A 13,601-nucleotide genomic window follows, 5' to 3' on the forward strand; every position below is an offset into this window, starting at 1 on the left:
GTTTGTCAACATCAACTAGCCACTAATGTAATGGCATAAAAATTACGTTGTCTAGTCTTGCATTTCAAATTTCGAATTATCTCTCTCTCTCTCTTCCTTATAAAACAAGTTTTAGTTACGGGTAGGTAGATGGAAGAAGTGAAAATGAATTTTTTATTTTAGATATTTGAATTGATTTCGAATTTTGAATTTATCATTATTGAAGGAGTTTTATTTAGATACTATTTTAGTTCAAACAAAATTATTTTTAGATTGTAAAACCGAAATTTTACTAAACAGAGATTGATAATTATAATTAACATGAAATCTGAGCTATCGATCGAGAATCCATAGTGTTGGGTTTTATAAAATGAGATAAAAAGATTTGTTCAAATTTATATAAAGATCAGATAACATGGGTAAAATCAAAATAAGTGAATTGGCTCTTTATTTTCTTTAGTGAGATCAGTTTAAAAATGTGCTGTTTCAAATATTGGAAAGGGACTGCCACCCTTATATCTGATCATCTTATTCAATCCAAAAGAAACTAATTAAATTCCATTCTCATAAATTTTGAGAACCCTTAAAAGAAAAACGAAATTCTAATCTTAGTTCAGTAGTGCCTATTAATCTCATGTCATGAGAACACTTAATAAAAAAAAAGTTAAAAAACTGATTTGGGGAAATGGGAAAATAATTGATAACATCAAAAGTGAAATTAGTGGAACTGATAGGGACCAGTTTCTAGGACACTGCTAAAGTTAATAAGGTAGAAAAAAACAAGGTGACAAAAAGTGGGATATTGACACGACAAGAGACAGAATCGATTTAGTCCATGTTCACTGCATTGCTAAAATTCCTTTACTTGGCCTTCGTTGTTCATGTCAGTTTCAAAAAGGAAAATCTTTCATCAAATCATCGCATCAAAATTGAACAAAACTTCCTTTTTAGCGTTTATCACCAAACAAAACCTGCAAGTTTTTCTTTCTTTTTCTTCGGTATTCATGCGTGTTAGGGATAAGGATGCAATTTTCTATTAAAGAAGATAGGGTTTCAACAGTTCCATGTGGGGGGTTGTAAGATTCTTTTATACTTCCTAATTGGAAAAGGAGTGTGCAGAATATGAGCATAAATCTTGTTTGATATTATGATTACAAGATTTTATTTTTATTTTGTGTACAATTATTTGTTTCATGGGGAATATTTGGAATTTTTTATTTTGTCATTTGAAAGAAATTTAATTTTATTGGAATATCATTTCCATCTAAACATAATTAATCTGAAAAAGAAAACCTTATGATTAAATAAAAAATTTATCCCAAGTTTTGGTCATTTATACTCACTGAAATTTGAAAGGAATAACTCCTTATTCTTTGTGCTCTCATTGCTTACCACTAAAGCTTTGTATTCAGATAGTGATTGCCTCCCTTTTCCTATGAAATTGCTGCAGCTTGTTTTTGTTATTAAGTCCAGCAAAATTCGATTCGATTTGAAAATTTTGATAAAAAATTTAAATTTTGAATTAAATAGTTAAGTTATTTGAATCAACTCTAATAAAAAAAATTAAACTTTTCGGTTTAACTGGAATATGAATTACACAATTCAAGTTATTTGAAAATCTAAATAAGAAAAGATAAAAGTATACCGTTTTGATAAATGTTTACCTTTTCTAAAGTTAAAAGTCAAAACCATTAAGTTAAAAGGCAAAATTATGTCGTTTTGATAAATGTTTACCCATCAACTATACTTATGTAATTAAATAATCTTGTACTTCATCTATTAGTTAAATAATCGATTCATGTAAATGCAACATTGAGTATAAATAATAGGATTCATTAACTCCACTCAACTTGACTCGAAAGTTTTTGACTCGATTCGAAAAAATTTTAAATTGAATTCAATTACTAAAATAAGATTCGTCAACTCGAATTTTAACTTGAATTGACTCGACTCGACCAAATGCTCACCCCTATTTATTAATGGTTTTTATATCTGTATCAATCAACTTGAATGTTTTCTTTTATAAACGTAAAAACATAAAATTAAATCTAATAAAACTCACATAAAAGATTATTTTTATTTTATAGGGATTAGCTTCAAATCACCCATATATCATGGGTTCAAATAATATATATAGAACACCACTCACCCTTTTGAAAGTTGGAAAGAAGCACTTAAAGTCTCCCAAGGTTTATTTACTAAATAAATTTTAAGTATAATAATAATTATACTCTTATTAAGCATGTATTTTTATTTATTTATATTATTTTTCTCAATTTTTAATAAAAATAAAATTTTAATTGCTTCAGAATTATTTGTAATTACTATAAAATTAAATTATATATTTTTAATATTCACATTATAAGTTTTAATCATCTTTGATACACTACCTAGAATTACATATAATCTCTCCCAACTCATAAATAGTAGAATAATATGCTTCAGCGCACTCGAACCCTTATCTTTCTGCATTGACAACAATGTTTATGCCAATCGAATTAAGATTCAATCAACAAATTAAATTATATATATATTTTTATAAAATAAACAAAGAAATTTACGTAGAGAATATCATAAGCATATTATCAAAAGAGTTATCATCCTTCAAGATCTCTTTAATCTCTAAAGGGGATCCTCGAATAAGTTCAATGATACAGCACTTCACAGAGCCATTTTAACCAAAGCATCATCTAACCGATTGATCTCTCTGGGTACATAGTTCAAGGACCAATTCTCTTCAAAGGCTAGAATTTGTTAAATACTCCTTATTAGAAAGTTTTTTGGACCACCGTGCTTGCTGCCACTAATAGAAATTACATTCTCAGAATTGTCCGATTGAATAATAACCTCATTATAGAAATTATATTTTAATTCAAGTAAAATTTGAACATTTTAAAAATTATATGTGATTCATTTATGTATTAACATTGAGATAAGTACATTAAATTATTTACATTTAAAACAATTAATAATAATTTTAAAGAGCTTTAATGATAAAAAATTTGATTAAAAATAGAAATATAATAATGACAAAATAACAAATATAAAGAAATAATTATTATCAATAAAGTCTTAATTTATAGTGGTTAAATTTATTATAAGATATCTATTTAACACAAATTTAAATCGTGTTACTTTCATCCTCCTATCTCAAAATTGTCTAATAAAAAATTATTATCAATTAAATTTATCGAGCCTTAAATTAGTCGGTATCATTACAACTTCAACATAACTTTGTTGTACTCTTTTCTGGATTGGTGTATTTTTTCACTTTTATTTTTAAAAAAAATAAAATAAAAAAAACGTGCGATTAACTTGATTTCTAAGGCTCTAACCCAAATTTATGAGGTTGTGTCTTTTTCAGACATCTTCTCGAGGCTTTGGTCGGTGAAATTTGGCCTTTTTTCCTTCTCAATTTTGTTTCCAGAAACTTTGACATGATGGATATTAGCATGTTTCATTTTTGTGAAGTTAATCAATCCTTTACTCTATATTGTTGGATGCAAATGGCTTGGATTTTTTCCCCATTTTGTAAAATATTCGAAGTCAAGTCAGGTTAGATTTTTAGAGGAGAGAAAAAATTTTCAACGTTATGAATATTTTATTTAACAAACATCAATTTTTTTACCATTCGACCATAATTGAAGTTTTGTATTTGTGGCATTGACAATTAATGAACTGATGGCTCCTCTAATTTCTTTCTCTTTCAAACTACACAATCAGTGGAACTAGGAGTATCTTTTTATGGTCCTTTCATAATCAAATGGGTTTTTTTTTTTCTTCCTTACACTTTTGATTTGTTTCCTTATGAAAAAGACATGAATCAGCAACGTATATACAGATGAATATTCCCAAACCAATGGCTAAAATCTTGATAATTAAACCTAATGTATAATGTCAAACAACAAAATTACCTTAGACTTCATACTTCTGACAAACAAAGAAATCCCTAAATGGCTGATGAACTCAAAAAAAATTATCTTCTGCATTTTTCTGCAGACTAGTTCAACAAAGATTACCTTATTTACTTTAAATCATGCTTAACCAATAAACCCAGTATCTCATTAACTGTTCATAAATGGATTAATCTTCTGGTTCACATCACTTACAATCCCATCCTCTAAACTCTTTCCATAAGTAGACAAATAAATAGTATCTCCTAGCCACAAGGAGAACTCCATGTGTATGCACTAAATTGGACCACCATGGTGTTGTATTTTAGCATGACTAACCTAAAACCAACCCTCCCTATTCCCTTGTATTCCATGAGCTGTTCTCCATAGTAGTGGCACACTGTAACAAAATCTACAATCAAAAGGGTCCACTAGTTTCTGGTTCTGCACTACCAAATGACTCGTCAGCATAAGTTCCATTGCGTGGTTACCCTTTTATTCCCAACTCAAAATTTTCTCCACCACCACTTGTATTTAATCCATATATCGCAGTATAAAGAGAGCTTTACTTTGCTTCACTCTATCAGCTGAAAGCTTTCTTCTTCTTCTTTTTTTTTTTTTTTTTCTGTTGCAGGTTCAGGCATGCTGGAAGGCAAGGCAGTCGTCGGAGAAACCGATATGCTTCAAACCATGCAGCAGGTTGCTCTGGATGTAGCTGCTAAAGCCCTCGATTTCTTCGATGTCGCCGAGGCTACTGAAATCGCACGCTTCATGAAGAAGGTAACAAATTTCGAATTGTTTAATGATGTAATCCACAATGTTTGTGTGTTGATGTTTTGTATTTCATTCAGGAATTTGATAGAGCATATGGAAGTGGGTGGCAATGCATTGTGGGGACTGATTTTGGTTCATTTGTGACACACTGCTCTGGTTGCTTCATATATTTTTGCATTGGCAGCCTTGCTATTTTGCTTTTCAGGGGCTCTGCTGCCACTGAACCTGACCCACACCCCCTTTCTGATTTAGAGACACTCAAAGCTTAGCATTTTACTTTCATTTTCTCTACTTTTTTTGTACCAACTTTAGTTTTAGTCCTCAAATTTAATGAAAATAACAAAATTTGGATATGAGAGAGTGTCGAATATGAACATACGATCCGATATAATTTATCTTATATTTAGTATCTAAATGTGCATTCAATATAGATAAATGAACCTAATTCATCATTATTGCAATAAAATAACTCCTAATTCACATGAAAGATACCATATATATATATAGCTGTAGATACAAACTTTTTTTTTTCTTTTAAAAACAAAACTACAGGCTGAGTCGAAGTAAAGAACAATGCTCTCGAACCAAATACGAGGTACTTACAAATAGTATTACAGCAAACATTAATTCAGAAAACTCAAGGACCATGGGAATTCCATGTAGCATCATTTTAATTTTTTTTATTTTCAAAAATCAAAATCATCTTGATTTGGTTTTGGTGAAGTTAACATAGCTGTATAAAGCCTGAGTCTGTCCTCCCCCAATGAATTACTTCTCGACAACGGCCTCCGAGGCCTAATGAATGACAACGACGTAAGGGTTAACCGGTGTTTGTACCGCCTCCAAGCCAATTGAATCGCCACCGCAGCCCAAGTCCGCCATCCGGGAGAATAATACCGAGCACTCCTCTTGACCCTTTCGTTAACAAATGTGTAACGGAAATGTTGTGTGACGTATTTGACATCCTCAGCATCGAGGCCAAATGCCTCGGTAGTTTCAAGCGTTACGAGGGTGGAAGTCGATGGTGGGAGCCTCTCAATGAAGGGTCTTCGAAGACACCATGACAAGAGCTCATCGCCACTGAAATTTCCGGGCCCTAACATGCAGCAACTTTTCACACCATCTCTAAGAACTTGGCTGCTTTGGAGATGTCCCCTTACTACAAATAGCATTCTTTGTACTGGGTCGCCTTCCCTTGTTATCTACAATGAGAATAGTTTTGATCTTTTTTATTTTTCTTGAAATATTTATCCTCAATACTGAATCGATAAAGAAAATAGAAATTAATACTTACAGTTTCTCCTTTGGTGAAAATTAGAGATTTGACACGATCACAAATGTTCTCTAGGACCAAATCATCCATGTGTTGAAACAATGGTACCTGAAACCAACTTAGAATTATATTAGGAACTAACAAATTCATAATATTTAAATTAATACCACAATATATCCTCAAATTATAGTTTAGTTTTAAATTAATCATCCATGTCCAGTTGCTAAAATGAAAATAAGTTTTTAATTAAATAAATTTAATTTAGACTGCCACGTAAGATCACAGTTAGGGAAGTAGCGGAGCTTAACGGTAGAGTAACCACTTCGTAATAAAACGATAACGTATGCAACTAAAATGTAACATTTCAAACATAAATAACTAAAATATAATTTGAGATAAACAAAAATAACTATTTTTATAATTTACCATTTATTTTAGTTGTAAATTGGTTTGTTTTGAAACTATTTTAGTAGATTTGTTGGGCTATGGACTGTCGGCCCAATATATTTGATAATACGATGAAAGTTTAACTGTTTAATCTACATTTAAAAAAAAGTATTTAATTTGTACCAGTAAGCTAATTACTATTGAAAAATAAAATAGTAGTTTAAGTATGATTTAAAGTTATATAAAGAAAAGTATAATTTAGACAAATAAAATAAAACAAAAAGTAAAAACTCAGTTTATACAAAATTATAAATTATATTTTTAAATAAAAATAGCATATTTATGGGGTTGGGTTAGATTCGATTCAACTCGATGCATGAAAACTTATAGATGAAATGGCAATAGATTTATGTTCAAGTATTTAGATTTTGTATTATGCATAAGTTGTGGATTTGGTCCATGTAGCTTATTTTGATCATTTTTAGCCATTATACTTTTCGAACTTTAAAATTTCAATCCTTACTAAATCAACGATAACTATTAAATTCATTAAGTCCTATTCTTTTTAAATTTCAAAATTCAAAAGATAGAAAGACAAAGAAAGTAAGAATGTTTCAAGCTAAGAACATAGATTAAATCTACAACTTTACGTATATCCATGACTAAAAATAGAATCTAACCAAATAGATTTTATTGTTACCATTTGGCTTAGGATTGTAATTTTAAATTTCAAATGTATAAAGATTAAAATTGATCAAATTAAAATGTAATTATTAAACCTACAACTTACACAAAATATAGGGACTAATAGTAGAATTTCACCTATTAAAAGGGGAAATATTCTTTTACATCCATTACTTTGGCTGTTATATAGCTGGGGTCCTAGTTCTTAAATTATATATCAAAAAATAAATTCTTTTAACTTTTCTTTTTATGATATAGCTATTTCAAAGGATTATATGTCTCAAATACACATGGTCTAGTACCTCTCAAAATCTTATTCCTTTGGCCCTATCAAAGATTGGAATTTTGTGCAAAAAGTTTTTATTTTTCTCATTTAGGGTTCATGTCTTTTACTTTTCCTTGCATTTGAGTTCTTGAATTTTGTTTATAATAATTGAAACCTAACTAAAAGTATAATAGTAATTTATAGTGGTAAACTGGTACCTGTCTAACTAAATCCAGGCAAAGATGGTACTTGATATCTCTCCGGAGCCCCTCGGGGAGGTTTCTGATCATCTGGCATTCATCGACACCGCGCATGGCCGCCCACCGTTGCCGCTCATAATTGCGGACCCTTTGCTTGAATCCAGAAGGCAGGCGCCTCTTCCTCATCCACCACTCTATGTTCCTCATCTTCAATTGCATTGCTTGTTTCTTGGACGTTGTTGCATGCAAAAACACCTTCGTACCCACCCAAAAGAAAAAAAGAAAAAAGAAACATCAAACACAACAATATTTATATATCTTTGTTCTTCTTTTTCATTACAACATTAAAAGCAGCAAAGATTATGGGTATGGTAAAGGTGATAATTATATTTCAGTTTTGGGTCAGTGGCAGGATTTACGTCAGACATATTGGTGCGAAAAGAGGAAAAAACCAAACGAAGTTTGTCGTGTAAGTTGTATGACATGAACATGAGACTTATTGAATGAATAAATAAATATATGTGATGGACAGAGAACCTTTGATGGGTTCCACTCCCCCAACCCCAACCCTTTGGGAATCAACATTTTTCACAAGGTGTTAGTGAGTGCTACATCCACTTTCAACTTCACGCACTACTGTTCCATGCCAGAATCAATCACTATTAACATTACTTTTTGTGTTAACCCTTTCAATGATTTTCGGTATGAAAAAAAAATTATAACTAATGAGCACATAAGTTGTTCTTAATCACGTATTATTCATCAATTTACGGGTTTTAAAAAGGGCAGCACTAATGGAAACTAATAGGGTTTGAACTTTGTAAAATATAAAATTTTATTTTGATACTTTAAATTTTATAAAATTTTAATTTAGTAAAAATTAAATTATACTTTTAACTTTCTAAAATGAATTATTTATAAATTATAAATATATAAACTATTGAAATTTTGAGATTACATTTTAACACTTAAAAATAAAATCAAACAAGATTTAAAAAGGTGAAATATGATTGTAAATTCTACTAAAAAATAAAATAATATAAGTGACATATGATAAATTTTAAAATTTTCTTATGATATTAGAAAAAAGTTGTAGAGTCACTATATGAAATATAATCATTTATATGAGTCAATAATCTTTAAAATCCCTCTATTATAGTTGGCAAACATGAATAATAATAACACATTCATATACCTATGTTATTAATGATTTGGTCACATTATTGTGAAACGACATATTAACTCATTTAAATTGTGTGTAGAATCCTATATTAAAAAGAATGAGATATTTATCAAACTATACAAAATGTCAAAGTGTAATGCTACATTATCATATATATTAATTTAAAATAAGTCATATAAAATAAGTCATATCAGGATTAAAAGTGCTCATTTTAAAAAGTAAAGGGAAAATAATAATTAAATTACAATAGAGAAACTAAATCCATTAAATCCAGAAAATATAAGATTATATATACAATTTAACCGAGTTAATATGTCCTTTCATAATAATTTTTTTTACTTTTAATTTTTTCAAGATATATATAATTTTATTACATGTTTAAAAAAAGTTACGTTTAATTATTTGATAAAGAAAAAAATTGCATTAGGATTGAAAAATAAGACAATCAAATTATAATAGAGAGATTAAATCCATTAAAAACATATAGTAAAGGGACCTTTTCATAGAATTCGACCTATTAACTTATAGTAAAATTTTAAAGGATAAAATTTCATTTAATATTAGAATTCATGACACCAAGTGTTGAGTGAATTTTTTAAATAATTTTTATTATTTTAAAAATAAATCAAATTTTAAAAATTAATATTTTGAGTATTTATTTTATTAGCTAAAAATAATATAAAACTTATTTTTAAATAAAATAAAAGACTTTTTTTAACAGATCAAAAGATCTAAACATCCTTCCCTTTATATTATTATTTTGGTTTTAATTTAGGTTTAAAATTAATTATTATTTTGAACTTTTAGAATTGGTAAGTCAATATATATATAGTATAACATTACTATACCTTGATGTTACCAATCAACATTGTGACAAGAAGAAGTCCACTGGTAAGAACAATGATGTTGAAAACAACCTCCAGCCATTCTGTTGTGCTCTCCAAGTTCCCAAATGTGCTGATAATATATACACACACACCAAAAGGGGGGGGGGTAAGAAGCAAATTTTACCATTTGAAAAATTAATTTAAAAGGAATGGCAGGAGTGAAACCTGAGAGTCATAAGACCCCAAAAGATAGGAAAAAGTATTTTCTCGAGACGACTATCGTTGGTAACTAGCTGAACGGTCCATTTATAAGCTCCATAATCATAGTTATCAGGGTTATCAATGCAAGTACTCCTTGCTCGATTGGTTTCTGCCCAAACCAACCTTGCTCTATCCCTTACCATACTTCTTGTTCCATAGTAAATTGGGTCTTTGCAAGCCAATAATCTCAGGTCACAATTCTCTATCCCTCTACATTGCTCTTTCAAGCACTTAGCCGATCTTTGAATCCCTAACAAGTACCAACATGCCCCCGCCGCCTGTCAAAATAAGAGCAATCTTTACCTAAAACCATTTACCTACCGCATGAATCACGAAATAGCTGAGGACAATTAAAATATATATATTTTTTAAAGTATTAGTCATAAGATTTTTTTAACCTTTATGAAACTTTTTTTTTTTCACTTCCTTTTGTCTCTTTAACCTTTTTTTCTTCTATCTTTTGGAATAATCCAAAAATTAGTCTGTCACTGCTGCAAGTCTTGACTACACAAAGACTTTATCGACCTTCGACCCATTAGGCTTCAAATTACTTTTTGTATATATCACTGTTCATCTTAAAAAGCACTATATGAGTTTTTGAGAATATTCCTTTCACAGTCACTTCAACTATTTATGTTTATCTTTTTTCTTTTCCCTACTTTTTGTAATTAGTGACCCAAAAAAAGGTTAACCAGATAATAATATATTATAGAAAATATTTAAAAATGAATTAAAGTGACATTATTATTGTGTCAAAATTTGGTTCGTTAATATCAATGTGAGGAATAAGATTTTGAGGTTCTTTATGGGGTTTTCTTTTCAGCTCTTTGGTGCTTTTAGAAGTTCAATGGTTGTTTTTCTGTGTGTTTATTTGTATTTTTCTTAAATTTTAACGAAACAACATGCAGAATCTGGGCGTATGTAGGGGCAGCTTCCCCTAAAATAGAAAACTTTTATTTAATCCTTTAAAATTTTTAAAATTTTAAATTATTAAAATTAAAATTACACTTTAACCCTTTAAAAATAATAAAATTTTAATTTAATTATTTAAAATTATAAATATATAAAATATTAAAATAAAAATTTAATTTCAACTCCTAAAAAAATTCGTAGTTTCATCGCTGTGCAGAATCATATATGTATAAATAATCAGTGCATCAAATATAAATATATTAAACAAACTTACGTGTGAGGCGACGAAATAAGCAATCAAATTGAGAGCAATCCCCCACCAAACAGTGCCGAAAATGTAGCCGGAAAGGTTCTGCATTCGACGTAAAAGGCAGACGGAGTGGTAGATCTTGGGGAGGTATTGGAAGAGGAAGATGATCAAGAACACCGTCATTACTAGCGTTACCGATCCTTTTTCCAATAATGATGGAATTGCCACCCATAGTACAATCTTGGTTCCAAATCAAAAGATTCAGGTTAGCCCATCAACAATATTCCATGTATTAAATATAATTTTTAATATACATAGACTCAATGATCATGTTTTTATTTGTTTAAATCATATTTGTATAATTTATTATATCATAATCATAATTAAGGTGTTTGGTGTTTATGATGGAAATTGGATTCTATAAAGGGCTATATTCCTTTTGAGTGTTTAATTTCTAGCCTTACTAATTACAATAATGTCCAGTGAATTACGATCCAAAACCATAAATAAAAACTGACAAAATATAACAACAAAAGATGATAAAATCCTTTCAACTTTTGAATCTTCCCATTATACCCCTTTTCCTGAAAATGCTAAAAACGACATGGTTTCATCACATGTTTGTTACACTGTCGAAAGGGTATCCTTTGCATGCAACAAAATGACTAATGATGACATTCTCTTCTCATCTCTTCTAAAACACTTATATGTAGATAATAACAATATCAACTTTCCATAATTTCACACATTATTTAATTTTTTTTTTAAAAAAACTCACTTTATTTTTCTTCAAATCTGGTTCACTAATAACACTATCATTGAATTAAATATATGTAAGTCCAAAAATTAAAAAAAAGCGTATTATAATCTATGTAAATTAGGATACTGACGTGGAAATGATTGAAAAAACAAATTACCTGTGGCAGAGGGAGAATTACCAATAGGTCAAAGAAGAGTCCCTTTTTGGCTTTCAAGCATTGGAAGGCCAGGTGGCGGCCATTCGCAGCACGGGGTCGGTTGCTGCTTCCTTCTCCGCCGTCACCCCCTTCGCCTTCACTCTCACTCCCACTCCTCTTGTCATTGCCGCGACCGTACGACGACGATGATCTCTTGATCATTTTGAGCTGGAGGCACATGTTCCACACGTGCAACGCGTCAGTCATGCACCGGAGCGCCGTCACGGTGATGGCGAACCACCCGTCCACGAAGAGGCACATGCACGTGTCGCTAATGGACAGGGCGTAAAAGAACAATGGGTCCACGAACAGTCCCGTCGCGCATACCAGGAGGAAAACCCTATTCCATTCTTGAACCCATTTGGCCCTCGGGTCGAAAAAAACTTGCCCCAGTGACCAACTTTTAAGGCGACGCCCACCGCCGCGGCGACCGCCGCACATCAAATACAAACTCCTCCAGTCACTTGAATTCTCTTTCTCTTCTTCTTTGCAAACTTCGTCGTCCGTCGATTCTTCTTCTATTTCTCCTCCTTCTTCTTCTCCTTCGTCTTCATCCGTAAAGTATTGCATGGGCGTTGCACGTGAAGGATAAAATTCATGTTCACTTGCCATCGCAAAAGAAAAAAATGTTTGATTGGTATTTTTGGGGGCTAAGGAGGGATGGCCATTAAAGGTTTGAAGAAGAAGGGGAATATAAGTTAGAATTGTTTAAGAGGCAAAGATTGATGAAATATGTAGAAAGGACATAATAATTGGAGACGATAGGAAGCTAGTAGGGAAAGACAATAATATATGTACTGACAAATTATTGAATGTACATTAATGCCCTTCACCATTTTTGGAATTAAGTTTCACTCTCCTAATAGAGAGAGTTAGTTGAACCAAAATATTCAAAATTTTTCTAATTCAATTGATAATAGGATATAAATTCTAGCATATTTATACTTCGTATTGGTTATTAGTGTAATAATCTGAAGGAAAATTTTATTTATTATATATGAATTGTAATAGTTAAACATAAAATAAAAAAAAGTAAACTATTAAATAATCACTTTTGTTTATCTCATGTTATATTTTAGTCACTTACGTTAATGTGTTGTAATATTTTAGTCACTGTGTGGCACGTTAAATCATTATTTCAAACAAAAAATTTTAGGTTAAATTATATAATTGATCCCATATTTTTTTGTTTTGAGCAATTTAATTTTTTTCTTTATTTTTCATTCCCTTCTGGTTCTTCCTTTGTTTTCCTCCCTTCTCCGTCTCTTTTAATGTAGTTTTTTTTCTATATTTTCCATTCGTTAAAACTAAAAGAGAAGAAGAAAAGGAAAATAAAGAAACAAAAAGAAAAATTAAATTGTTCAAAAAAATAAAAGTATAGGGACTAGTTTAAACAAATGAAAACATAGAAAGACTACGTTAAAAAATATGGAGAAGGGAGGAAAACAAAGAGAGAAGCAAAAAAGAATGGAAAATAAAGAGAAAAAAAATTAAATTACTCAAAACGAAAAAAATATGAGGACCAATTGTATAATTTAACCTAAAATTTTTGTTTGCAACGATGAGTTAACGTCAGCTTACCGTTACACCGTTAATAGCAATTAATGCTTGGTGACTAAAATGTTAGAACACATTAACATAAGTGACTAAAACATAACATTTCAAACATAAGTGACTAAAATGTAATATAAGGTAAACAATAATGACTATTTTAACAGTTTACCCAAATAAAATATAGATAGTATAAATTTAAACTT

General features: G+C 30.1%; 2 protein-coding genes across 2 annotated transcripts; one reads left to right on the top strand and one right to left on the bottom strand.

Moving 5' to 3' along the window:
- The first annotated feature begins 4,304 nt into the window (after positions 1-4,304).
- LOC108483110 (uncharacterized) lies at positions 4,305-5,685 on the top strand. Its single transcript, XM_017786324.2, has 2 exons — positions 4,305-4,652; positions 4,724-5,685. The coding sequence occupies exons 1-2, from the start codon at positions 4,515-4,517 to the stop codon at positions 4,913-4,915; spliced, it is 330 nt and encodes a 109-aa protein (XP_017641813.1). The 5' UTR covers positions 4,305-4,514; the 3' UTR covers positions 4,916-5,685.
- Positions 5,123-12,636, bottom strand: LOC108483109 (cyclic nucleotide-gated ion channel 4). Its single transcript, XM_017786323.2, has 7 exons — positions 11,806-12,636; positions 10,913-11,128; positions 9,691-10,004; positions 9,487-9,595; positions 7,474-7,710; positions 5,941-6,027; positions 5,123-5,848 (listed from the first exon to the last, which is right to left on the bottom strand). The coding sequence occupies exons 1-7, from the start codon at positions 12,454-12,456 to the stop codon at positions 5,333-5,335; spliced, it is 2,130 nt and encodes a 709-aa protein (XP_017641812.1). The 5' UTR covers positions 12,457-12,636; the 3' UTR covers positions 5,123-5,332.
- Between the last annotated feature and the right edge of the window lie 965 nt (positions 12,637-13,601).

The sequence above is a fragment of the Gossypium arboreum genome, chromosome 1, assembly GCF_025698485.1.
Source record: "Gossypium arboreum isolate Shixiya-1 chromosome 1, ASM2569848v2, whole genome shotgun sequence".
Classification (NCBI taxonomy): domain Eukaryota; kingdom Viridiplantae; phylum Streptophyta; class Magnoliopsida; order Malvales; family Malvaceae; genus Gossypium; species Gossypium arboreum.

What these genes read in the sequence shown, in the direction of transcription:
- LOC108483110 (XM_017786324.2), top strand. Translation starts at nt 4,515, where the DNA reads ATGCTGGAAGGCAAGGCAGTCGTCGGAGAAACCGATATGCTTCAAACC. An exon ending in TCGCACGCTTCATGAAGAAG is followed by an intron (nt 4,653 to 4,723) that starts GTAACAAATTTC and finishes TATTTCATTCAG; the next exon opens with GAATTTGATAGAGCATATGG.
- LOC108483109 (XM_017786323.2), bottom strand. Translation starts at nt 12,456, where the DNA reads ATGGCAAGTGAACATGAATTTTATCCTTCACGTGCAACGCCCATGCAA. An exon ending in TAATTCTCCCTCTGCCACAG is followed by an intron (nt 11,129 to 11,805) that starts GTAATTTGTTTT and finishes TTTGGAACCAAG; the next exon opens with ATTGTACTATGGGTGGCAAT. An exon ending in TGGGGTCTTATGACTCTCAG is followed by an intron (nt 9,596 to 9,690) that starts GTTTCACTCCTG and finishes ATATATTATCAG; the next exon opens with CACATTTGGGAACTTGGAGA.